General features: G+C 45.8%; 1 protein-coding gene across 1 annotated transcript; it reads right to left on the bottom strand.

Annotated features, from left to right (window-relative positions):
• Positions 1-24,819, bottom strand: SLC19A2 (solute carrier family 19 member 2). The gene is made up of 6 exons (XM_040423827.1): positions 24,566-24,819; positions 16,415-17,008; positions 7,720-7,951; positions 6,219-6,411; positions 3,012-3,153; positions 1-1,030 (listed from the first exon to the last, which is right to left on the bottom strand). The coding sequence occupies exons 1-6, from the start codon at positions 24,725-24,727 to the stop codon at positions 908-910; spliced, it is 1,446 nt and encodes a 481-aa protein (XP_040279761.1). The 5' UTR covers positions 24,728-24,819; the 3' UTR covers positions 1-907.
• Positions 24,820-27,628: the final 2,809 nt, after the last annotated feature.

Here is a 27,628-nt window from a genome sequence, read left to right as displayed (position 1 = left end):
CTTGGTGTTTTGCATAGGAGAAGTTATCTAAATGATTTAATTGTAATACATTATCCAATCCTAAGGATATGTTCATCAATATTAGCTTGGTAGGGGTCTGGCACCCAGCACTCCCACCAGCCAACTGTTCCATGCAGCTGCCGGAACTACCGTTAAGGAGCCGGAAGCACAGCACTGTTCAAACTGTAGTGGCCATGTTTGGTTACTGCAGCTCAGCACCCATTCACTTAAAGTATTCTGGTCATATCCACAGGATAATGAATAACTATCAGATCAGCGGGAGTACTACCCTTGGGGCCCCCACTGATAACGAACCAGCTATGTCCGGAACTAACATAGAAATGAATGGAGCCACTGCATACATGCCCGATCAACCTTTTAGTTCATTTTGGGTGCTCCACGGGGTCCCCAATCTCGTGATTGGTGGAGGTCCCAGTGATAGGACTCCCACCGATCTAATAGTTATTTTATTAGATGAATGGCACAAAGTGAAAGTAAAACGTATGATTCACGCAGCTAGACAAACTGTTAAACCTTTGTGACAGAACGGCTCAATATTTTTAATAAAGACTAATTGAAAAAAGATTTTTAGCCCAAAATGAATAAAATCCAATTATAATAAAATTGCCCACGAAGAAGATGTACATGGCCTTTAAAGAGCAAATATGAAAAATAATCTATACTTGCGCTTACTGTGGATGTCTATACATAAAATTAACATCCACTATAAACCCTCTCAATTACGTTCGTATAACCAATTATCAACATGAACGCAATTTACATTAAAATTCATAAATATAGCAGGATTTGTCAGTATCAGGTGCTGTATGCTTCAAGTACTGGACACAGCGCTGCATCCTGAGATATACTTCATTATTTTCCAGATACTATTCTTTAGAAGCATCTTTCATGTCCCTGAAGAGTCCAGTTTATCCTGCTTCGGTCGTTGACAGTTATTCACACAGTGGTACAATCCACTCACAAAAATTATCATTGCAATGACTGCAAAATACCCAGCATAAATTTTAAACTGCAAGTAAAAAAGACAATACTTTTTAAGAACAGCAAACAAAGAATAAACAAGAGGGTATGCATGCTAATGGAGGGCCAGGAACTAAATCTGTTTTTATTGCAAAATACTTAAACCATCAAAATAATGTAAATAAATAATAATATAATAAATGAAACGTTAAAAACACATACAATATATACAAAATGAACTGTGGAATAAAGTAATGAACAAGCATAACAGTTTGGACATATATCATTGAGAGCCATACTCCCTATAACTGCAGTCTGGCTGTATAGTCAAGACCACCTCCTATAGCAGCAGTCTGGCTGTGTAGTCAGGACATCACCCTATAGCAGCAGTCTGGCTGTGTAGTCAGGACATCACCCTATAGCAGCAGTCTGGCTGTGTAGTTTGAACCTTCCTCTATAGCAGCAATCTCGCTTTGCAGTCAGGACCTTCCACTATTGAAGCAGTTTGGCTGTGTAGTTTGAACCTCCACCTATAGCAGTAGTCAGTCTGTTGTCAGGACCTCCCCCTATAGCAGTAGTCAGGCTGTGTAATCAGGACCTCTAACTATAGAAGCAGTCTGGACCTACCCATACAGCAACACATTTTGGCTGTGTAGTTTAGACCACCCGCTATAACAGCAGTCAGCCTTTGTAGTCTGGACCCCCCCCATTTCAGAAGTCTGGCTGTATAGTTTGAACTTCCCCCTATAGAAGCAATTTGTCTGTGTAGTCAGGACCTCCCCCCATAGCAGCAGTCTGGCTGTGTAGTCTGGAATTCCCCCCATAGCAGCATTTTGGCTGTGTAGTCAAGGTGTAGTCTAGATCTCCTTGCATAATAGCATTCAGGCTGAGTAGTCTGGACCTCCCCCTACTGCAGAAGTCTGGCTGTGTAGTCAGGACCTCCCTGTATAACAGCAGTCAGGCTGTGTAGTCTGAGCCTTCACCTATTGAAGCAATTTGACTGCGTAGATTGAACCTCCCCCTATAGCGGCAGTCTCACTGTGTAGTCTGGACCTCCCATTATAGCAGCATTTTGGCTGTGGAGTCTGAACCTCCCCCTATAGCAGCAGTCTGGCTGTGTAGTCTGGATGACCCCCTAATGAAGCAGTCTGGCTGTGTAGTCTGGATCACCCCCTATTGAAGCAGTCTGGCTGTGTAGTCTGGATCACCCCTATTGAAGCAGTCTGGCTGGGTAGTCTGGACCTCCCCATATAGCAGCAGTCTGGCTGAATAGTCTGCCCCCTCTTATAGCAGCAGTTTAGCTCTGTAGTCAGGACCTCCACCCATAGCAGCAGTCTGGCTGTGTACTCAGGACCTCTCCCTATAGCAGTAGTCTGGCTGTGTAGTTTGGACCTCCACCTACAACAGCAGTCTGACTGTGTAGTCTGGACCTCCCCATATAGCAACATTCAAGCTGTGTAGTCCGGACCTCCACCTATAGCAGCATTTTGGCTGTGTAGTCTAGAACTCCCCCTATAACAGCAGTCTGGCTGTGTAGTCTGGACTTCCCCCTTATAGCAGCATTTTGGCTGTGTAGTCTGGACCTCCCCCTATAGCAGCAGTATGGCTGTGTAGTCTGGACCTCTCCCTATAGCAGCATTTTGGCTGTGTAGTCTGGACCTCCCCCTATAGCAGCAGTATGGCTGTGTAGTCTGGACCTCCCCCTATAGCAGCATTTTGGCTGTGTAGTCTGGACCTCCCTCTAGAACAGTAGTCCGGCTGTGAAGTCTGGACGTCCCCTTAGGTAATATGTCAGGATCAATAATGTGCAAGGTTATAATGGATCCAGAGCTCTGTAGGTGGATGCTGAAAAAGCTCAGCACAATCACTCACATCCTAATGTAAAGCAGTGGCTGAAGAAAAGCTCCACTTTAGTATTATTTAATTATGCACCTTATGAAAACATATGGAAAACCACCGTCACCATAAACCATTACACACATTCCTTAGAGTTAAAGGACAAGCTGATAATAGTAAAGCAAAGGACTTACTTGTGTAAATATATCTAAGCCAAGAACGCTGGAATCCACAACAATCACAGTCATCAGAGTTTGTAATAGCAGGGCAATGAAAGTGTTAACTCCGAAAACAAGGGCATAGCACTCCATGTTTAGATTTGCAGCAATCTGAAATCTTTGCAAAAAAAAGAATTTTAGTCTTCAAAGGCAATGCGCATAATCAATGGCTGGGCACAAAATAAAACATTGAGATATTAAATTTACTAATGGAATTAAGCCAGAAGGTGGTCGTTTTCAGCACTTTATATGTTTATGAAGGCTACTCGTGACATACCTTGTTTGGTTTAGTAATTATGTGTATGAATCTCCAGGCACCAAGTGAGGTTTTCTGCCCCTATGAGGAACACAATGTACTGTACGACCTGCCCTTTATCACCAGTGTACATCACACACGTAAACACTCATGCTCTAGTTGGGAGACATGGCACATGCTATCTCTGAAACTCCAAAGGAACGTCTCACAGCATGTGCTCCAGAAAGTTTACCACAATTTTCTCTCTGTGTCAACCAAGTATTACGGACTATGTATTAAACAACTGCTTCAGGTTACTATTGTCCTACCGAATATATAGATTGATTTACCGTATTTTTCGCCATATAAGACACACTTTTTCCCCCCCAAAAGTGGGGGGAAAATAGCAGTGCATCTTATACGGCGAATGCTGCCGATTTTGTCGGGTTTTCAATGATACACCCGCCGCGATGCCGTGCGGCGGGTGTATCAGCTGTGAGGGAGGCGGGACTGGGGGCTGGCATATGCTTTTAAAATGACAGCGGGACCCGTGCAGTGACTGTGTTCTACTACACGGGCCCCGCTCACTGTATGATCCTATGTCTAATAGTTACCGTAATTGTAATTTTATGTAATCAGGAGCGCTGTGTATTGCCAGTACTTACAACTAGAAGCGGTAGGTAGCAGAGAGGAGGGAGAAGGCAGGCCGGGAGGACGGATTCTGGCAGCGTGAGTCATACGTCATGCGGCTGCGCCGCCCACTTTATGAATGAATGAAGCAGGCGGCGTGGACGCATGACGTATGACTCACGCTGCCAGCGTCCGTCCTCCCGGCCTTCCTTCTCCCTCCTCTCTGCTACCTACCGCTTCTAGTTGTAAGTACCGGCAATACACAGCGCTCCTGATTACATACAATTACGGTAACTAATACTTCTACCTGCACTGGTCGCTCGCTCTCAATTCACTGGTAAAATCTATCTTGAGAGAAGCAGAAGACAGATCAGCTTCACTGAGGGATCAGGTTACATGCTGCTCACTAAAGTCTAGAGGCGATGAGGAAGAGGAGGTAGCCAAAGAGATAATGCTGCATCTATTAAAGGGGTATTCCTATCTCAGACAATGGGGTATACCGCTAGGATATGCCCCCATTGTCTGGGGGGGGTCTCACTGCTGGGACCCGCACCTATTTTGTAAAGGGAGCCGGCAAAGTCCTAGAGGGCGCACCACGCATGTGCGGCAGCACTCCATTCATTTCTATGGGGACGTAAAAAATAGCTGAGCGTTGACCATTTCCGTCGGCCCCATAGAAATGAATGGGAGTGGTGGCTAAGCAAGCGCGGTGCACTCCCATTCACTTCTATGGGGAGAGCGTTTGGTGGTGGCCAGACCAGGGGTCCTCCAGCCACCACTTTCCCCGCTCCATTCTTGATATAGGTGCGAGTCCCTATCAGACAATGGGGACATATTCTAATGATATGCCCCCATTGTCTCAGATGGGAATACCCCTTTTAAGTGTTCTGGTTCATCCTAGTGCTGGATTCACAGCTACACTGCTCAGTACTGCTGTATAATGTCCTCCATGCTGCTGCTTCTGAGCATGTGCTACAGAGAGATACAGATTAGGATCTGTGTGTGTGTGTGTGAGATTGTGTATGGAAGACATCACAGCAGCTAGTCCCACCCCCTAGTGCTGGAAAAACTGACCATAAATGCCAGATACAAGTCTCGCGTGACTGTAATAACTTCGGTTCATAGGAGCCAATACATTCTAATACTGTAAGGAGCACTCGCTCCGTACAGTATTCAAACTAAGTATTATGCGAATCGACTTTGGATGTTTCATCCGAAGTTGATTCGCTCATCCCTAATACTGACCCTACGCAATGCTATATTACATATATCTGGATGCAGGGTTTTCTGGCCCATTCAGAGATGCTATTTTGCCAATGATCACAGCTCTCTTACTGTTCTAGGCAGGTGGACCTTTATCAGTGAGGACCCCATCAAACAGGTCGCTAGACCTCATTTTCCTAAAATCTGTATGGCATGGGGAAAACCACTGACATATGATAGGCTATGTGTTACAAATCAGCGGGTGTGAACCCACTGTGCCACAAGTCCCACCTCCTCTAAGGGCATTGTCTAAGTGAACCCCTCGATTCTTCACAGTACCCCTGATGGAGGGGATAGACTTTCCCGAGGGGAACACCAGGTTGCTACCTATTGAAGAGGATAGGCACACGAGGCAGCTGGTCCAGGCGGATCATGAGGTACCGGAGAAAGGTACAAGAGGTACAGGCGATGTCAGAAGGCGGGGTCGTTACCAGGAGCAACAGTGCAGGACTGAAGGATGAGGCAGAAGTCAGACAGGCAAAAGGTCAGGGCAGATGGCACAGGTACAGGTCAGGCAATCCAGATCGGCAACAGGAGAGTCAAGGCAAACAGGCAGGGATCAGATGGGTAGCGGAATCCAGGAACACAAGTACGAGTCAGGAACACAAGTGGTTATCAGGAACCTTAGCAGGACACAAGGACCTTGACGCCAAGGCATCTGGGAAGGGGGCTGAGCCACTTATATATGCACAGGGGGGCTAGGATAGGTCAGCGAGGTCACATGGCCTAAGCCACAAAGCCCAGGAAGTGACACGCGCCGGCCCTTAAGGAAGTGCAGCAGGAACAAACAGCATGCATGCTGTGGCCAGGGCTGACAGCAAACTGTGGAGCGGATCCAGAACAGCACCCACACAGACAGAGCCCAGGACTGCAGCGGTGAAACGGGAAGCACCGGCCGCAGATCACCGCTGAACACGGCGCCCGGAACCGTGGCGGTAAGCAGGGGAACATCGGCACACAGCAGCCGCTGTTACACTATGACATATATAAGCAGCACTTATTAAAAACCTAGTTATTAGAAACCTATTATAACGACAGGATAAGAGATTACTTACGTCGCAATGGTAATGAGAATCATGTAGATACTTCGAAAGATGATGTACATGACATAGCAAACCCAAATGTTTCGAATTACATCCATGATATATACAGTCACCGCAATAATCAGAGCGAAACCAGCCAGCAGCAGCTCGCCCCACGTGGACCAGGAAATCTTAACATAGCCAAAAATGAAGACGGCAACTGCACCTATAGAAAAGAAACGAGACATAAAAAAAGGCAACAAAAATCTATGTTGAGTTACAGTTTGAAGAATCCACATCATGCTCCATATGTTGGGAGTTGTTGAATCCAGGTAAAGAGATGGAACAGAGCGGAAGCCCCAGAAACACGTCCATATTTGTGAGTGAACTTTCTGCAAGCTCCTGAAACATGCAGAATGCTCCTGTACAAATCTGGTCCCTCACCTCCTGGTCCATTCCAGGTAGCAAGTTTGTTCACAGGGGTAGGAGTTTACTTGAAATATTTATTAGTAGGGGATGATTGGGGTCTTCAGGCTGGAGACTAAGTAGCCCTAGCCCTTCACCTATTCTAAACACTGGTGAGGGGTAGAATACAGAATACTTTGTTTTATCCTTCAGATTGCAGTTCAAAAGGCAGATGTGCTCAAGGGTGAAGATGATATCATGGTACGGATGAAGCGTTCTCCAAGCAAACAGCCGGCGCTCTACACTGCATAGTGTGGTGGATCTACCAGTAAGTGCCAATGACATTAACTGTGTGGCGGGCCTTACCAGTAAGCCTGGCGAATGCTACAGATGTACGTGTTGCTAGTATTTATTACAAAATTCTCTAACCTTAGCGTCTTTTTAATGAGGACCCTGTAGTTCTCCAGTGCAAAGAGAAAGGGGGAAAGACCCCTTCTGCAGTGATCCTCTCTCAGGGTATATTCACATGCAGCAGTTTCATTGCAGAAATTTTTGCAATTAAAAATCCATTCCATACATCTGAAGGAGGTTGTTTCTGCAGCATGTGCATTTGGCAGAAATGTAGGGCAACAATCTGCCACTTGTGAATATACCCATAGGCCATAAGCACACGGTGCGTATTACGCACAGGTTTTTCGCACAGATTTTTGTGCGGAAAAGCCACAGTGTAATACAGGACCAGAAAAAACAATGCGATTTTCCAAATCTCATGTACAATTTTTTTACTAGAGGAAAATGACCTGTGGTGTGGATTTTGAAATATGCAACATGTCAACGTTTGTGCGGATTTTCAGTGCAGATTTGGGAAAATCTGCATCAAAATCCAGATGTGAATTTCACTGCGGATATGCAGGTAAATCTGCACAAAAATCCATACAAAAAATCTGCATAACTACACTACCCTACTAGTTCCATTGTGTGTGTTGCACAAGCAGCTGTGCACACATTATACCGGTTGCCATCCACATAGTATAGAGACGCTGAGTCACTATAATGCAGCTTCCTTCCACTTCTCTTATGGATATGTGTGTAGTCATGTAGGTAGATGCTTGACCTTAAGCCAACTTACCTAGGAGTGTAGACACAGCTTCAACACTGCCATTGTAAATATCTGAATGGGAAGACGGAGCAACTTTTTCCCATAATCCCTGAGCATAGTTCAGCACTTGGAAATACCCGCATGCAGACAAAGCCCACCAGACTGACCAGCAGAGGAGGGTTCTGGATGAGTAGCAGACCAAGAAGTCCTTCCACAAAGTTCTGACCACTTTCTGTAATGTAACGCTCTTTTTCTCTGGGAACTGTGAATAGATGATACACATTACTCACAATGCACACTACGTAACATAGTCATCTAAAGCCGACTGTACATTCAAGACTGATCTGTCAGCAGGGCCGGCCTTTGGGGTGTGCGGGCTGTGCGGCCGCACAGGGCGCCATAGTAACAGGGGCGCTGGGCGGCCGACAGCTCGCAATGTAATCTGCGGCAGGCGAGGCTGTACTTGTGTTCTCCCTCGGGGCGCCCCCTCCATCTCCCCCTCCCCTGTCTGACCTGCCTGCTGCCCCCGCTGCTGCCAATAAGAAGAGAGGCAGGAGGAGGAGGAGGAGGGGAGGGGCTGTGGCCACTGCGCCACCAATGAAAAAAACTGACCTGAAATACAAATACAGGAGGCGGGTGCTGGAATCAAATAGCCGGCACCCGACCTCTGTGACAGGGAGCTGCGATCAGCTGCAGTTGAGTTAACCCTTCAGGTGCGGTACCTGAGGGGTTAACTGCCGCTGATCGCAGCTCCCTGTCACAAAGGTCGGGTGCCGGCTATTTGATTCCAGCACCCGCCTCCTGTATTTGTATAAGAAACGTTGGTGGCACAGTGCGCCCCCCCCCCCCCCCAACACCCCAGTATAAGAAACGGTGGCACAGTGCGGCCCCCCCCCCCCCAACACCCCAGTATAAGAAACGGTGGCACAGTGCGGCCCCCCCCCCCCAACACCCCAGTATAAGAAACGGTGGCACAGTGCGGCCCCCCCCCCCAACACCCCAGTATAAGAAACGGTGGCACAGTGCGGCCCCCCCCCCCCCAACACCCCAGTATAAAAAACGGGGGCACAGTGCGGCCCCCCCCCCCCCCAACACCCCAGTATAAGAAACGGTGGCACAGTGCGGCCCCCCCCCCCCCCCAACACCCCAGTATAAGAAACATTGGTGGCACAGTGGGAAGTGCCAGTGAGGGTTAAAAAATAATTAAAAATAATTAACTCACCTCCTCCAGTTGATCGCATAGCTGCCGGTCTCCTGTTTTCTTCAGGACCTGTGGTGACGTCACTGAGCTCATCACATGACCCATTACCATGGTGATGGATCATGTGATGAGCACAGTGATGTCACCACAGGTCCTTTGACAGGTCATGAAGAAAGAACAGAAGACGATCAATTGGAGGAGGTGAGTTAATTATTTTTTAACCCTCATTGGCACTGCCCACTGCGCCACCAATGTTTATTATATTGAGGGGGGGCGCACTGCACCACCAATGTTTATTATATTGGGGGGGGCGCACTGCGCCACCAATGTTTATTATATTGGGGGGGGCGCACTGCGCCACCAATGTTTATTATACTGGGGTGTTGGGGGGGCGCACTGCGCCACCAATGTTTATTATACTGGGGGGGCGCACTGCGCCACCAATGTTTATTATACTGGGGTGTTGGGGGGGCGCACTGCGCCACCAATGTTTATTATATTGAGGGGGGGCGCACTGCGCCACCAATGTTTATTATATTGGGGGGGGCGCACTGCGCCACCAATGTTTTTTATATTGGGGGGGGCGCACTGCGCCACCAATGTTTATTATATTGGGGGGGGGCGCATTGCGCCACCAATGTTTATTATACTGGGGTGTTGGGGGGGCGCACTGCGCCACCAATGTTTATTATATTGGGGGGGCGCACTGCGCCACCAATGTTTATTATATTGGGGGGGGAGCGCACTGCGCCACCAATGTTTATTATACTGGGGTGTTGGGGGGGCGCACTGCGCCACCAATGTTTATTATATTGGGGGGGCGCACTGCGCCACCAATGTTTATTATATTGGGGGGGCGCACTGCGCCACCAATGTTTATTATATTGGGGGGGCGCACTGCGCCACCAATGTTTATTATATTGGGGGGGCGCACTGCGCCACCAATGTTTATTATATTGGGGGGGCGCACTGCGCACAACGATGGGTTAGGGAAATTTCACAGCAGAGTGCGCATGCGCTGGGAGCCTCGCCGGCGGTTAGGGTAGGGAAAAATTATGGGCCAGTGCACAGGTGCGGTGATCGGATGGATGTTCTCAGCTGGACACCGGCCGACACTGCGCATGCGCTGGGAGCCTCACCAGCGGTTAGGGTAGGGAAAAAGCACTGGCCCGTACGTAATTTTTCCCTTCCCTAACCGCTGGTGAGGCTCCTGGCGCATGCGCACTCTGCTGTGAAACTTCCCTAACCTGTCGTTGTGCGCCTGCGCGGCGCTGCACACCTCCTCACGTCATGTCCGGTGCGACTGGAAGTGACGAGGGTAGGGAAATCTCACGAAGTAGGGAAGTATAACATTACACCGGCCTTTGGGGTGTGTGGGCTGGTAACTACTTGGTTGGATAGTCAGCCAGCCTATGCCATGATGCCAGCAACAAGCAGTGTTTTTTTTTTTTTTTTTTGGGGGGGGGGGGGGGGGGGCGCCACAAGGTTAGCTCGCACAGGGCGCCTGGACACCTAAGGCCGGCCCTGTCTGTCAGGTGAGGTTGCTTAGATCAACCATGATTCATTTTAATTGCCAATCCCTAAGATTACCTTTAGACCTAAAGTTAAAAAGGTATTCCCACCTTGGAGATTTTGGCAAATCCACAGGACAAGCCAGAAATGTCTGATAGATGCGGGTGCTCAGCTGTGACTCCCATAAACTGAATAGGGAGGACAACAGACATGCATGTCCACATCTCCATTCATTCTCTGCTTCAATGCTGTGCCCCATGGCTGTCTCACAAGGGACCACCACTCTGGATGAAGGTGAGGGTCCCATGTCTATCAGACATTTCTGGCATATTCCATACATGTTATGGTGGGAATACCCCTTTAAACAGTAGCAGAGCCAATGTTAATGAGTGGACGGGGTTAAGAAGAGAAATAACGTGGAAGCCAAGTTCATCTATGTAAGCACAAGACATCAGTCAAGAACAGAGATGCAGAACTACTGACACCAGTTTTAAGGGGAGCCATGTGTAAGACCATGTTTAGTGGAAACATGTTGGCTTGGTCCTGCGTTCATCTCAGGAGAATGTTATAACCATGATTTAATAAAGGTGGACTTTTATGAACGCTGGATACTTCCTTTTTTGGGGATATTTTTATGTCAAGCATAAGAACATCCGTGATGTGCAACATTAATGTTACATCCTGGTAAGCTGGCTATTTCTCGATACATTTTCAGTCACTGCTTTGCGCCTGCTGATGAGGAGAGCATGAAGTGCTCTGTTTATCATGGGAATGGGGCTAGGTGAGTACTACATTTATTTTTATTTTTTTTAATTAACACTACAGGGTCATCAGCACTACTGTAAGCCGAGCAGCATTATTGTAAGGGATGCACTAAGGCGTCATAGCTACTGTGTGGGGGCACAAAGGGAGCATCACTATTGTGAAGGGGGCACTAAGGGAGCATTATACTGTGTGGGGCAGTGTGGGAGGCACAAAGGAGACTGGGTAGCATTGGGCATGTATAGATAGGCAATGACTGGCATTAGAGGCATGGCTTAGTGTAAAAAAAAAATTGATGTGCACCGCTGTGGTTGTCCCTCCTTGGGCTTTGAAGAGTTGGAAGGTCTGCATTTCCCATTTAATATATGTCTGTCATGTGTCTGCCCAGATTGACCACCACTGAGCCAGAAAGTTGACATTCATGCCTCAAAGAGGCGGCAGCCATTTTTGAGCGGAACAGTTTACTAATGTGTCACTATAGAGTGCCCTGGGTCTCAGCGATCTACAGGTTTTCTTAGCAAGTGGGCAGCCTCTACACTGGTCTCATAATACACTCTTCTATTGATCACAAGTAATGTGGAAACTGAAAATTCCTTGGTGACAAATCAGATTAACTACATTCCATAGATAAAAAAATCTTTCTATCAGGTTCATGTGATCAACATAACAATGGATTACAAGTGCCATGTAATTGACATTGTCTGAGCGGTAGCGCCGTTATGGTTATTGGGTCACATGCTTTTTGGAAACAGATGGGGTCATTTATCAAACTGGTGTAAAGTAGAACTGGCTTAGTTGCCCATAGCAACCAATCAGATTCCACCTTTCATTTTTCACAGCTCCTTTGGCAAATGAAAGGTGGAATATTATTGGTTGCTATGGGCAACTAAGCCAGTTCTACTTTACACCAGTCTGATCATCAATATCATATCGGCAGGGGTCCAAGTCCCGGCACCCCCACCCTCCCGATCATCTGCAGAGAAGCAGCAATCATACAAGTGCCGTGTACTCCTCCCTGTTTACCTACTCTGTGTGTACATTGCCCTCACTTGAATGGGTTAGAAGAGCTGTAATTACACTTCTCCACTACTGCAATGTAAACAGCGAACAGTGGGGAGAATGCGGCGCTTGTAAGAACTCTGTGCTCTCGTCATACAGCTGCAACCCCCGCTAATATGATATGGATGACCTAGCCTGAGGATAGGTCATGAAAATGAGAAAACCGGACAACCCCTTTAAAGAGGTTCTTATGATTTTTATCGCTGCATATTTTTGCCTCATATACCTGTTTTTCATATCAGCACTTTTCTTCCCTCATTTGCACAATCGCTGCATCCTGGCAGGATGTTTACATACAAAACTTCCTTTTTTCATCTGCTTCCTGCTGAGTATGCTAACTAAACCCAGAATGCTTAGCTTTGTAAAGTTTCAGCCCTGAAACAGACCAAGCCAGGGCTGAAGACCAAGCCAGTTTTCACCACAAGGGCCAAGCCACATTTTGCATATCTGACATGTTTCACTTTATGTAGTAATAACTCTGGAACGCTTTTACTTATCCAGGCCATTCTGAGATTGTTTTCTCGTGACCATGTTAGTTGTAAATTTGAGTCAATATGTTTCACCTTTATTTATAAAAAATTCCAAAATTTACAGAAAATTTGGAAAAATTCGCAATTTTTGAAATTTAATTGTCTCTGCTTTTAAAGCAGATTGTGGTACCTCATAAAATAGTTGTTACTGTACCTTTCCCATATGTCTACTTCATAAAAATTTTACGAAAATTTCCAAAACCCACTTTTTAAGGACCAGTTCAGTTATGAAGTCCCTTTGTGGGGGGTTACATAGTAGAAACCACCCATAAATGGCCCCATTTTAGAAACTACACCTCTCAAGTTATTCAAAACTGATTTTACAAACTTTGTTAACCCTTTAGGTGTCCCACAAGAATGAAAGGAAAATGGAGGTGAAATTCAAAATTTCACTTTTTTGGCAGATTTTCCATTTTAATCTATTTTCCCTGTAACACGGCAAGGGTTAATAGCCAAAGAAAACTCAATAATTTATTACCCTGATTCTGCAGTTTACAGAAAAATGTCATATGTGGTTGTAAACTACTGTATGGGCACACGGCAGGGTGCAGAGGGAAAGGAACGCCATATGGATTTGGGAGGGCAGATGTCGTTGGGATAATTTTAAAGTTGCCAGGACACATTTGAAGACCCCCTGATGCACCCCTATAGTATTGGCAGTGTTTTTTTAGTTTTTTTTTATGGAGTTCTCCTGACAGGTTAGATCATGTTTGTTTTTATAGAGCCGGTTGATATGGAAGTGACAATACCAAATATGTGTATTTTTGTTGTTGTTTCAGTTTTACATAATAAAGCATTTTTTAAAACAAAAATAATGTTTTTGTATCTTCATTTTGTGAAAGATACATTTATTTTATTTTTCTGCCGATCGTCTTGTGCAGGGGCTCTGTTTTTTTGCAGAAAGAGCTGCCATTTTTATTGGTACAATTTTTAGGTACATATCATTTTTTGATCATTCAATATGTCACTTTTTTGGGGGCAAGGTAACCAAAAAATGTCTATTTTGGCACACTTTTAATTTTTTTAACAGCGTTCACCTGAGGGGGGAGGTCATGTGATATTTTTATACAGCAATACCTAATATGTCTATTTTTCTAATTTTTATTTCAGTTTTATACAAAAAAGCATTTGTGAAAAAATATTTTTTGTGTCACCATTTTCTGAAAGCTATATTTTATTTTTTTCTGCCGCTCATCTTGTGTAGGGGCTCATTTTTTGCAGAAAAAGTTTACATTTTTATAAGTACCATTTTTGGATACATATGATTTTTTTGATCACAATATTACACTTTTTGTGGCAAAGTGACAAAAAAAAAAATCGGTTGTTTTGGGAGAGTTTTTATTTTTTTACGGAATTCACCTTAAGGCCTCTTTCACATGAACGTGTGCGCTCCGTGCACGGTTGGTGTTTGTGCATTGCGGCCAGCAATTTGCGGGCCGCAGCACGGCCACAGGGCTCACACATTCGTGTGCAAGAGGCCTAAGGGTTAGATCATGTGATATTTTTATAGAGCAGGTTGTTTCGGACGTGGTGATACCTAATATGTCTACTTTTTTTATGAATTTCTATTTTACACAATAAAAGCATTTTTGAAAAAATTAAAAATCATGTTTTCTGAAAGCCATACTTTTTTTTATTTTTTGGGCGATTGTCTTATGTAGGTTAATTTTTTGCAGGAAGAGATGACAGTGTGATTGGTACTATTTTGGGTTGCATATGACTTTTTGATCGCTTGGTATTACACTTTTTGTGATGAAAGGTGCCAAAAAAAAATTGCACTTTTTTGCACAGTTTTTTTTTTTTTTTATGGTGTTCACCTTAGGGGGCAAGTCATACAATATTTTTATAGAGCAGATCATTATGGACGTGGAGATACCTAACAAAATGTCTACTTTTTAAAAATGTATTTCAGTTTTACACTATAAAAGCATTTTTGAAGAAAAAAAATTATGTTTTAGTATCTCCCTTTTCTGAAAGTTTATATATTTTTTTAATCATTTGGGGATTGTCTTATGTAGGGGGTCATTTTTTGCGGGAAGAGATGATGGTTTGATTGGTACTATATTGGGGTACATACGTCTTTTTGATTGCTTGGAATTACACTTTTTGTGATGAAGGTGACAAAAACAAATGGCATTTTTGGCACAGTTTTATTTTATTTTTTTAGGCGTTCATCTGAGGGGGTAGATCATGTGATATTTTTATAGAGCAGGTCATTACCAACGCAACAATACCTAATATGTCTACTTTTTTAAATTTATTTGAGTTTTACACTATAAAATCATTTTTGAAGAAAAAAAAAACATGTTTTAGTGTCTCCATATTCTAAAAGCCATATTTATTTTTTATTTTTGGGCGATTGTCTTACGTAAGGGCTCATTTTTTGCGGGAAGAGATGATAGTTTGATTGGTACTATTTTGGGTTACATATGTATTTCTGATCACTTGGAATTACACTTTTTGTGATGTAAGGTGACAAAAATTGAATTTTTTGCTCAGTTTTTCTTTATTTTTTATGGCGTTCACCTGAGGTGGTAGATTATGACACATTTTTATAGAGCACGTCGTTACGGATGTGGCTATAACTTATATGTCGGTTTTTATTTTAAACACTATTTTATGGTGAGGGTGCTTTTTTTCAACTTGAAACTTACATTTTTATTATTATTAAAAAACACTTATTTTAATTTTATATTTGTCCCACTGTGGGACTTCACCTTTTCAGTAAGACTCTGACAGTTGCCTAGGAGACCCAGTCTGCAGGCTGGATCTCCTGGGCCTCCGTAGCTGGCAGGCCCCAATGCCTGTGTAAGGCATCAGAGCTGCCATGGCAACCATCGCCCCCCTGTCAGCGCAGAGCGGGAGGTTGATGGAATAAGGAGCCCCCTCCTTCTGTAAACCCCGCACGTGCCGTGGTTAGCGCTGACCGCGACATGTGAAAGGGTTAATCCGCATACAGCAATGCCAGCAGATGCAGCAGGGGCCCGGCTACCAGTAACAGCCAGGCACATGCTGATTGGGCAGGTGCAGCTCCTGCACCCGCCCGATCACATCACGCATATGCACGTGAGGATGCGGCAAGGGGTTAAGAGTATTCAGCTTATAACAATTTATACCCTAATCACAGGGATTTCCAAAAATAGGCTGTATTCACCTATCTGCAAAAGTCCCATAGAGGAAGAAGAGAGCAGCACAACACAACAATTAGCCGCTTCATGCATTTCAAGGTATGGGGCTCCAGATTCTCCTGATCAGTGGTAGTCCCAGAAATTGGACCACTACCAATCTGATACCAATCATTGTGAGTGGGGTTCTCTAGGAACAGGACGAACTACACACATATATGAAATAATGTACTGTTTAAGAACATCAGATATCGCACAGGAGTCCCTAACCATATGGTAGAAGGCACATAATTCCTTATTCCTTACCTCTGTTGGCACATAGCTTCTTTAGGAGTAGGAAGCTGGAATTGATATGAACCACTTCCAAAGTGATAACCTGTTATAACTGGGATACTCTTTTAAGTAACAGTAGGGCACATTCTGAGTTTTGTTTTCTGCATGCCCCTACATCAGATGTGTGTGATGCTGGACTTGTGGGACACTGTGCTGCACCAGAATAATACATAGACTTGTATATTCATATATACAGCTATTACCTGGTCCCCAGTATTGTGTGCATCAGCGTTCAAGGGTACCCGAACTTCAACCTCCTCAGCAGAGCACTCCAAGTCACCATTTAGTTGACTTCCCCCATTTCCAGACTGAAGACTCAGGCTTTTCTTGGCATTAATTAAGTTTTGGTGGAAAAAAAGGCTTTTCATTGGCATTGGCAAAAACCAAGAGGTAGAAAATGCAATTGAGACACTGATCAAGGAGATGACATTCAGAGTGAATAGAGAGCAGTTGGCCGCAGACACCAGAACCTGGCCAGTAACAGACCCTACGGTGAAGCCGGTTAATGTGGCAGTGCGGCAGTAGCTGGTCACTTTCTGGTAGACTTCGGGTTCTACCATGCTGTAAATATATGAATAATAGGCAATTTCTGTGGCTGTGGACATGCCGTAGAAAAATTCCAGAAATTGTAAGGCAAGAGTCCCCTGAGCGTAAAGGAGCATGAACCAGGTGATGATAAGACTGAGCCCCTGCAGGATGATCACAGGCTTGTATCGCAGATAGTCTGTAGCAATGAAGACTGGGAAGAGCAAGATCAGGTAAGAATACGTCCAAACCGGATAAATTTCATTAAACACCTAGAAATAAATGGAAGATCGTTGTGAGTGGGGTACTCTAGGAACAGGACGAACTACACCCATATATAAAATAATGTACTGTATTAGAACATCAGACATCGCACAGGAGTCCCCAACCATATGGTAGAAGGCACATAATTCCTTATTCCTCACCTCTGTTGGCACATAGCTTCTTTAGGAGTAGGAAGCTGGAATTGATATGAACCACTTCCAAGTGAGATCTGCTCCTGCGCTGTGTTTAAAGCCGCACCAGAATCACTGATGGAAATCACTGTGTGAATAAGGCCTATCCAGCTAATGTGGATGGACCCTTTCCCAACATCTGCTAGAGGGAGACAGCCGCTAATTCCCCAGCCAAGGATCCATGTATATGGGGTTGTCTGGAGGAACAGCTGGTAACTATCTAAGATGTATTGGCACCTCCAGATCTCAGTGGATATGTGTAATGTCTAGATAAGGGATTAAAGTCAATGGTCACCGTTGGGGGTATCTTTTTATTAGAGAAGTTCATGTATTTTATCTAAAAATATTTTATATAAACAGGGTTTATTAAAAATGTGCAACTATTTGTCTTGTCCGCAGCTTCTAAATAGAACAGTACATGGAAAGCTGACCACAGTAAAAACCATCAGACAAACTCTAACGGCTCCTCAGCCCCTCCTGGTTTTCCTAATCAGCTTTGATTTAACCATAACTGAGGTTAGATGATCATTCAAGAGAACACAGGAGGGGCTGGAGACTGAGCTGTCAGAGGGATCAGCTGACAGATTTAAATGTGAACATCATTCTACAGCTTACTATTGAATGTCATACCGTGGATATAAAAAGTCTACACACCCCTGTTAAAATGTCAGGTTTCTGTGCTCTAAAAAAATGAGACAAAGATAAATCATTTCAGAACTTTTTCCATCTTTAATGTGACCTATAAACTGTACAACTCAATTGAAAAACAAACTGAAATCTTTTAGGAAGAGGGAAGAAAAAATATAAAAATAAAATAATATGGTTGCATAAGTGTGCACACCCTTAAACTAATACTTTGTTGAAGCACCTTTTGATTTTATTACAGCACTCAGTCTTTTTGGGTATGAGTCTATCAGCATGGCACATTTTGACTTGGCAAGATTTGCCCACTCTACTTTGCAAAAACACTCCACATCTGTCAGATTGCGAGGGCATCTCCTGTGCACAGCCCTCTTCAGATCACCCCACAGATTTTCAATCGGATTCAGATCTGGGCTCTGGCTGGGCCATTCCAAAACTTTAAAGGGAACCTGTCACCAGGATTTTGTGCATAGAGCTGGGGACATGGGCTGCTAGATGGCCGCTAGCACATCTGCAATACCCAGTCCCCATAGCTCTGTGTGCTTTTATTGTGTTAAAAAAACGTTTTGATCCATATGCAAATGAACCTGATATGAGTCCTGTGTCCGGAGATGAGTCCAGCGGAAAGGAGCCCAGCACCGCGTCCTCCGAATCTCCTCCTTGCTGGCTGACGTCACAGAGCTGGAGCGCCGAAATCTCGCGATGCGCGAGCTAGCGCATGCGTAGTTCGTTCCCTGTGCTGATGCCAGCACAGGGAATGAACATGATGCCGACACTGCGCATGCGCTAGCTTGCGCATCGCGAGATTTCGGCGCTCCAGCTCTGTGACGTCAGCCAGCAAGGAGGAGATTCGGAGGACGCTGGGCGGTGCTGCGCTCAGAAAATTGGACTCATCTCCGGACACAGGACTCATATCAGGTTCATTTGCATATGGATCAAAATGGTTTTTTAACACAATAAAAGCACAGAGAGCTATGGGGACTGGGTATTGCAGATGTGATAGCGGCCATCTAGCAGCCCATGTCCCCAGCTCTATGCACAACATCCTGGTGATAGGTTCCCTTTAATCTTCTTCTGGTGAAGCCATTCCTTTGTTGATTTGGATGTATGCTTTGGGTCGTTGTCATGCTGAAAGATGAAGTTCCTCTTCATGTTCAGCTTTCTAGCAGAAGCCTGAAGGTTTTGTGCCAATATTGACTGGTATTTGGAACTGTCCATAATTCCCTCTAGCTTAACTAAGGCCCCAGCTCCAGCTGAAGAAAAACAGCCCCAAAGCATGATGCTGCCACCACCATGCTTCACTGTGGGTATGGGGTTCTTTTGGTGATGTGCAGTGTTGTTTTTGCACTAAACATATCTTTTGGAATTATGGCCAAAAAGTTCAGCCTTGCTTTCATCAGACCATAACTCTTTTCCCACATGCTTTTGGGAGACTTCAGATGTGTTTTTGCAAATTGTAGCCTGGCTTGGATGTTTTTCTTCGTAAGAAAAGGCTTTCGTCTTGCCACTATAACCCATAGCCCAGACATATGAAGAATACGGGAGATTGTTGGCACATGTACCACATAGCCAGTACTTGCTAGATATTCCTGCAGTTCCTTTAATGTTGCTGTAGGCCCCTTGGTAGCCTCCCAGACCAGTTTTCTTCTCGTCTTTTCATCAATTTTGGAGGGACGTCCAGTTCTTGGTAATGTCACTGTTGTGCCATATTTTCTCCACTTGATGATGACTGTCTTCACTGACTGATACCTTTTAACAATAAGATCCCTCTGATGCTTTGGAAGCTCTCTGTGGACCATGGCTTTTGCTGTGGGATGCAACTAAGAAAATTTCAGGAAAGACCAACTAGAGGAGCTGAACTATATTTGGGGTTAATCAGAGGCACTTTAAATGATGGCAGGTGTATCCTGACTCCTATTTAACATGATTTTGAATGTGATTGCTTAATTCTAAACACAGCTACATCCCCAGTTATAAGAGGTGTGCACACTTATGCAACCACATTATTTTAGTTTTTTTTTTGTTTTCTTCCCTCTACCTAAAAGATTTCAGTTTGTTTTTGAACATTTTTAATAAAACCCAATAAAAAATGATTTTTAACTTCAGTTAAAAACAAAACTCCAAACAATCCAGTATGAGACAGCACACCAAGTTGGGATTTGAATGAATTGATTTATTCAGCCAGCTGAAAGGTGCATCAATGGCAGTAAACGTATGCGAGTTAGCAAGCCCTCTCTCAGGCTCTGCTGGGATCATGTGCAGAACCTCAGCGTGGACTTGCTTGAGAAAGGGCTTCCTAACTCTAAAGCCTAAAATATCGCATACATTTACTGCCATTTATGCACTGTTTGGCTGGATGAATAATTCTCTTAGGCTCCATTTACACGTCCGCAACGTGTTTTGCGGATCCAAAGAGCCGCGGATCCGCAAAACACAGAAAGCGGCAATGTGCGTTCCGCATTTTGCGGCCGCACATTGCCGGCACTAATAGAATATGCCTGTTCTTGTCCGCAATTGCGGACAAGAATAGGACATGTTCTATTTTTTTGCGGAACGGAAGTGTGGACCCGGAAGTGCAGATCCGCAATTTTGTGTCTGGGCAGCACATCGTGCTGCCCCATAGGAATGAATGGGTCCGCAATTCCGTTCTGCAAAACGCGGAACGAAATTGCAGACGTGTAAATGGAGCCTTAGGGTACTTTCACACTAGTATTTCTTGATTTTGGCAGGCAGTTCCGGCAACAGAACTGCCTGCCGGATCTGGCAAGCCGTGTACAAACAGAAAGCCTTTTTTTCTGGATACGTTAGAGGGAATAACAGATCCGGTATTTAATTTTTCAAAAGTAAAAATAGCTCCTCCTATGTCCCAGAGCATGCACAGACCAGAAAACCGGATGCGGCAATTTGCGGAACACTTTGTACCGGATCCGGCATTAATACATTTCAATGGAAATTAATGCCGGATCCGGCAAGTGCGGTAGTGTTCCGGGATTTTGTCCGGTCAAATACCGTACAAGGGACGGAACTGAAGACATCCTGATACGTACTGAACGGATTGCTTTCCATTCAGAATGCATTAGGACAAAACTGATGTGTTTTTTTCTGGTATTGAGACCCTTTACCGGATTTCAATACCGGAAAAGAATAACGCTAGTGTGAAAGTACCCTTATACGGGACTGTTTGGTCCCAATGGTAGGAAGGGGACAGAAGACTAGCTCCCACTTAAAGCCACAGAATACCAGAGTGCTGTGGCCACTTGGATACATCCGTAAAAAAAATTCCCTCAGGGCACTTTCACACTAGCGTTAGAGGAATCTGGCAGGCAGTTCCGTTGCCGGAACTGCCTGCCAGACCGGGAAATCCGTGTGCAAACGGATACCATTTGTTTCCCGATCTGGATCTGTTTGACAAATGCATTGAAATACCGGATCCATCTCTCCGGTCTCATCCAGAAAAACTGACCCGGTATTTTTTTTTTTCTCATTTTTAAAACCGCATCAGTTTTTCTGGAACACTTGGTACCGGATCCGGCATTAATACATTTCAATGGAAAATAATGCGGCATTCTGGCAACTGTTCCGAAATTTTGGCCGAAGATTCCCTTTCCATTCAGAATGCATTAGGATAAAACTGAAGCGTTTTTTTCCGGTATTGAGCCCCTATGACGGAACTCAATACCGGAAAACTTTAACGCAAGTGTGAAAGTACCCTCAATGTTGTTATCCACAATTAAATTGTTTTTAAAATTCCACCACTCCCTGCGATACCTGGAAAGGGAACCATACTTACCTGCTTCCTGCCGCTTCTCTTCACGGCACTTCCGGTCCCTGCATATAATCTTCCGAGGCAATCACGGGTGCTGCTGCTGTTGCCAATGACTGGCCTCAGAAGTGATGTGTCCCCAAGCACCAACTCACTGCTCATTGGCTGCAGTAGTAAATGTGATCCCGTCCATGGTTTACATGAGAGGACTGAAGTGCAGTGCCGACAGCCCGGCATGGAATCGAGTGGTGGGGAGCAGGTAAGTAAGATCCCCTTTACAGGTCTGACATGGAGGGTGGAATTTAGAAAAACATTTCAATCATAGACAACCCAACAATCTAATACACATAGGGGAACCTCCTCTTATGGCACTTGCTTGCACTCACAATCCACGTGAAGCTAATAATACAATTTAGGCTTTCTGCAGAAGGAGACTGTTTCTTCTATTGAGTAACAGTGACTCAACCATCCCGGATGATGAAAGTTAAGGACCGCCAGAGACAAAATACCATGAACTATCACGTTACTGTGTTACCTGGTGACACTGTCCACACTACTTGCTGCACCTGAGAGGAGGTGGATCAGTATAGTGGACAGTATACATGGTGTAGGTGAGCAGAAAGAACACCCCCCATCAGCTGAATGAGCCCGTTACCTCATGCCGTCTCTACACACATGTATACGTTCTACTGGGCCACCTTATGAGAAGCTTCACTGTAAAGAAGTCACTGAGACAGATCAGCAAGAGCACAACCAATGCCTCTGGTGCTCAGGCGAAGGCATAAGCTGGTCATATGCTAGTCACTACCGCCCGCACATGAGCCAAGGCTGATAAGGAGGCTAAACAAACATATTTACTTCTCTAACTGAAACTGTACACGAGGTGCACCCCTGGCTGGCTGACACTATGTATGGGAGAAGGCCCCCTATACACAGGGACACTGCTCTCTGGATGTCATTACACACAGGGGGCACTCCTCTCTGGTTGTGATTGTACACAGGGGGCACTCCTCTCTGGCTGTGATTGTACACAGGGGGCACTCCTCTCTGGCTGTGATTGTACACAGGGGGCACTCCTCTCTGGCTGTGATTGTACACAGGGGGCACTCCTCTCTGGCTGTGATTGTACACAGGGGGCACTCCTCTCTGGCTGTGATTGTACACAGGGGGCACTCCTCTCTGGCTGTGATTGTACACAGGGGGCACTCCTCTCTGGCTGTGATTGTACACAGGGGGCACTCCTCTCTGGCTGTGATTGTACTCCTCTATGGCCGGCACGGTGTATGGAGACACTCCTCTATGGCCGGCACGGTGTATGGAGACACTCCTCTATGGCCGGCACGGTGTATGGAGACACTCCTCTATGGCCGGCACGGTGTATGGAGACACTCCTCTATGGCTTGCATGGCTCCCCTTGTCTGCTCTCATGCCGGTCTCTGCACTACTCGGCCTCCTGCTGTGAAGTCTTGTCCCATGTGACGGCTACAGGGGTCCCACAGGATAAGACATCATTGCAGAGGCCAGGGTGAGAGCAGGGAAGGGGAGCCAGGGAGTCACTAGGGGAGGTGAGGATTCTGTTCATCCAGGGCATCACACTGTCTGGATATTTGGCTTGGCTGTTTTGTCTTGTCCCAAGGCTTGTTAAAGTTGGACTCATAGGGAACTACTTCCACGAGGTGGCACTAGTGAGATGGTTCTCTTTCCTTGGGAGATACCTCTTTGCCGATACTCACCATTGCTAAGGTTGAAATCTGAGGTAAAGTGACAAGCCACAGATTTCAAATCCCCACCATGAGTAAAGTTTAGGCTACTTTCACACTAGCGTTCGGAGCGGATCCGTCTGATGTTTCATCAGACGGATCCGCTCCGATAATGCAGACGTTTGCATCCGTTCAGAACGGATCCGTCTGCATTATTACTTAGAAAATTTTCTAAGTGTGAAAGTAGCCTGAGCGGATCCGTTCAGACTTTACATTGAAAGTCAATGGGGAACGGATCCGCTTGAAGATTGAGCCATATGGTGTCATCTTCAAGCGGATCCGTCCCCATTGACTTACATTGTAAGTCTGGACGGATCCGCTCGCCTCCGCACGGCCAGGCGGACACCCGAACGCTGCAAGCAGCGTTCAGGTGTCCGCTCACTGAGCGGAGCGGAGGCTGAGCGCTGGCAGGCGGATGCATTCTCAGTGGATCCGCCTCCACTGAGAATGCATTGGGGCCAGACGGATGCGTTCGGGGCCGCTCGTGAGCCCCTTCAAACGGTGCGCACGAGCGGACACCCGAACGCTAGTGTGAAAGTAGCCTTACACTGCAGATTTTTTTTATCTCCTATACCTTGGTGGTACTAGAGAATGCTGCCACATGTGAACACGCCTCTGCAGCTTCAGGTCTGTGCAGCACAAAACGCTGCAAGCAGCGTTTTTCTGTCCGGCGATGAGCAAGACGAATCCGCCCTGACACACAATGTAAGTCAATGGGGACGGATCCGCTTTCTCTGACACAATAGAAAACCGATCCATTCCCCCATCGACTTTCAATGGTGTTCATGATGGATCCGTCATGGCTATAGAAGACATAATACAACCGGATCCGTTCATAACGGATGCATGCGGTTGTAGAAGGCTAGGGCTACACGACGACATTGGTCACGCGACATTCTGTCGCACCAATGTTGAGCGACAATTTTTATAATGATAGTCTATGGTGTCGCACTGCGACAGTCGCAAAAAATCCATTTAAAATTTGATTTTTCTGCAATTCTCGCAGTCGCAGAGCGACACCATAGACTATGATTATACAAATTGTCGTGCGACACATGTTGCAGTGCAGTTGTGCCCTATGTGACGCGCCATGCATGTGGTCGTGTAGCCCTCGCCTTATTGTAGGCACACAGGCTCCAGTACAATGGCAGCCCCCTCACTACCACATGACTGGATGCAGGCCGCCGCTCCCCCATGCCTGGTACTCACCTGCCTCTCTGTCAGGTTCTTGTCCGGCCCCAGCAGGTAGGGGGTGACAAAGGGCTCCGAGGGTCTCAGGTTGGCGAAGAAGCCGTTAGTGCAGAGGATGCATGTGGGCAGCACCCAGGGCAGGAGCCTCTTTCTCCCCGTCACGGCCTCCTTCAGCTCCATGCCGGGGCGCTGTGCGGGTGTCAGGGCTGCGGAGCAGAAGTGCTTAGAGGCGGCACAAGGTCACTAGCCTTCAGCCGCCTCATGTCTGACAGCGTGACGTGTGGAAGGGCGGGAAGGAGGAGTGTCACCAGGAGCGGCGGCCATTGACTGTGTCGCCTCTCATTTATCACACCGTGACTGGGGACAGGACACCCTGGAGGCAGGGAGCAGTCACAAATCAGTCAGGGAGGGGGGAGCCGGTTACAGCTCAGAAAACCCTACAAGATGGCTGTATCCCTTTAAAGGGGGTCTCTGAGACCAGGAAGCCCCTTTCATCAAGTATGTGCTGGCAGGGGTTAAAAAAAAAAACCACTCACCTGTGGCTGGCGCTTTAGTTCCAGTGACCAGCTCTCTTCTATTCCGCTACTTATCCTGACTGAAAGTGTGAAGTGCCATTAGGGTTGCCACCCTGCCGGTATCTCGCCAGCCAAGCCGGTCATTTAGTGCCCCTGCCGGCAATAATTATTTTCCTGTACGGATTGTTACTGATGAGCGCTTCCATTGTGGAGCGCTCATTAGTACAGCCTTTACCTCCCCCTCCCCAAAAAAAAAGAACTCCTCCATTTGATGGCGCCACGGTGAACACTCGCTGCTGACTGGAGGACAGGACGTGCGAGATGTCATTACACTGGAGCGGGGGTCCTGTCCTGAGCTTCCAGTGAGCAGCGAGTGTTTGGATGAGGTGAGTTCTTTTTTATTTTTTTTGTAGAAGCAGAGAAGGGGGCACTAATGGGGGCATTACTCTTACTGGGTCGGCCACGTAGGCATGCGAGAGAGGAGAGAAAGCCACGTAAACGCTCTACTGACAGCGGCATATCTTGGGCGTCACACTAGGCCAAAACATCTGGGGCTCGGACAATGGATCCTTTGCCCAGGGCTCTGAATGGTTTAGGACAGGTCTACAGGGGTGACTGTTCCAGTATCACTTGGCTGATTTTTGTTGGGGGGGGGGGGGGGGACGGCACTATTTCAGTGTTTGCTTCGAGTCGACCATGAGAGGGCTTGTTCACACGACCATTGCCGTATTGCGGCCCGCATACGGCAGGTCCGCAATACACGGGGCACCCGCCGTGTGCATTCCGCATTCACTTGAATGGGTCCGCAAATCCGGAGATGCAGTGCGGAACAGAAGCACTACGGAGTGCTTCCGTGGGTTCCGTTCCGTGCCTCCGCACCGCAAAAAGATAGAATTTGTCAAGTGAATGGGGTCGCGATCTGCATGAGGCAGCCCCACTGCCGGTGCCCGTGCATTGCGGACCGCAATGCACGGGCACGGAGGGGCAACGATCGTGTGAACAAGCCTTACACATGATAGGATTAGATACACCGCGCACTCACTTGGAAATCTTCAGAAGTCCCATAGCAGCCAATGGAGACACTGCATGTGCGGGGTGTAGTGTTGAGCGAACTTGTGTCTAAAGTTCGGGTTATCAAAGAATCGCGTTATGGATTCCGCTACCACGGACCATAATGGAATTTAGAATCCATAACGCGATTCTTTGATAACCCGAACTTTAGACGCCGAACTTAAAACACAAGTTCGCTCAACACTAGCGGGGTGCTCTCCGTTCACTTCAGGGCCTGTCCTGCACCTGACATTAATGGCACATACTAGCGGTATGCCTTAAATGTCCCAGATGGGAATATCCCTTTAATAAATTATATCCCTTTAATAAACCTTAATAAAGTTTTTTTTTTGTTCGTTTTTTTTTTAGCATATTTTTTATTTGTAATGCATCATCTTACATGTCAGTTATCTTACACGTCACATAAAGGTGAAGAAAAGATACATTACATATTTTGAGTATAGAAAACGAAAAATAAGAAAAATTGATTTCAGTGCAAATACATTGAGGTAGCATAGTCAGTGCAGTACATGTATAAGAAACATAAAGGTAAAAGCAAACCTTCCCTCCCTTCCTAGCCCTCCCAACTCTCCTTCCCTAGCCCTCCCCCCCTCCCCAAAGGATGTCTGTTCCTACTCCCCCTCCCACATATTATAAAATCAGAGCAAAACGTGTATGTTTTACATGGTTGATGACTTTGGATAGGACCCCTGAGTATCCACACTAAGTTTCCCCAAGCTCAGTCAATAACGCCTTCGAGTACCACTCCGTATATCTGAAAGATGCCATGAGCTCCCTGATATCTCTCCGTGGGATATGTTTTTCAATAAAGATTTGCCATTTGCGGAAAAATCCCTTTGTTTTTTTCTCTTTCTGGTGCTCCGTGTCAAGTTTGTCTATGTACATAAAATGAGACATTTGGGAAATTAGTTCACCAATTTGAGGGGTATCCGGTGTTAGCCAATTATTCAGAAGGCCACGAAGAGATATCAACAAGGCTACATCAACTATTAACCTGGGCTTGGAGGTATCATCAAATACATGAAAAAGTAACGTCTTAGGGCTATGGGCTAGAGATTCTTCCCATGTGCCTTTAACCCAACTTGACACTGCCTTCCAGAAGTTCTGGACAGACACACATTCCCATACACAGTGCAGTAAATCCGCCTTATCGGTGCCACATTTCGGGCAAGCTGTCAGGTAATCATTTCTAGGTGGCCGTCTTGAGACATTGAATGTATATATCACTGAGTGCATGAGGCGGAAATGTGATTCCCTCCATTTCTCTGCTTTACAGACTCTCGCCCACCCCGACAAAACCTCATCCACTGGCAATGACCTCTGTAACTTTTTCCCCCATTTATTAAAAAGACCAGCTTCTATTTTCTTATCAACTGACTCTCTCATTATGTGATATATTTGTGAAATAGAGTATCTAGTATCCCTGTGTACTAAAGAGAATGCCAAAGATTGATTTATGCACTCACTGGATACATCTAGCAGTCTTTGCCTACAA

Source organism: Bufo bufo, chromosome 3 (assembly GCF_905171765.1).
Source record: "Bufo bufo chromosome 3, aBufBuf1.1, whole genome shotgun sequence".
Classification (NCBI taxonomy): domain Eukaryota; kingdom Metazoa; phylum Chordata; class Amphibia; order Anura; family Bufonidae; genus Bufo; species Bufo bufo.
This window is presented reverse-complemented; position numbering and strand designations above follow the sequence as displayed.

Coding starts and splice junctions, on each gene's coding strand:
- SLC19A2 (XM_040423827.1), bottom strand. CDS start 24,727: ATGGAGCTGAAGGAGGCCGTGACGGGGAGAAAGAGGCTCCTGCCCTGG. Junction 17,009..24,565: donor AGAACCTGACAGAGAGGCAG/GTGAGTACCAGG, acceptor ATTTATTTCTAG/GTGTTTAATGAAATTTATCC. Junction 6,412..7,719: donor AGCTGTGTCTACACTCCTAG/GTAAGTTGGCTT, acceptor TCTTTTCTATAG/GTGCAGTTGCCGTCTTCATT.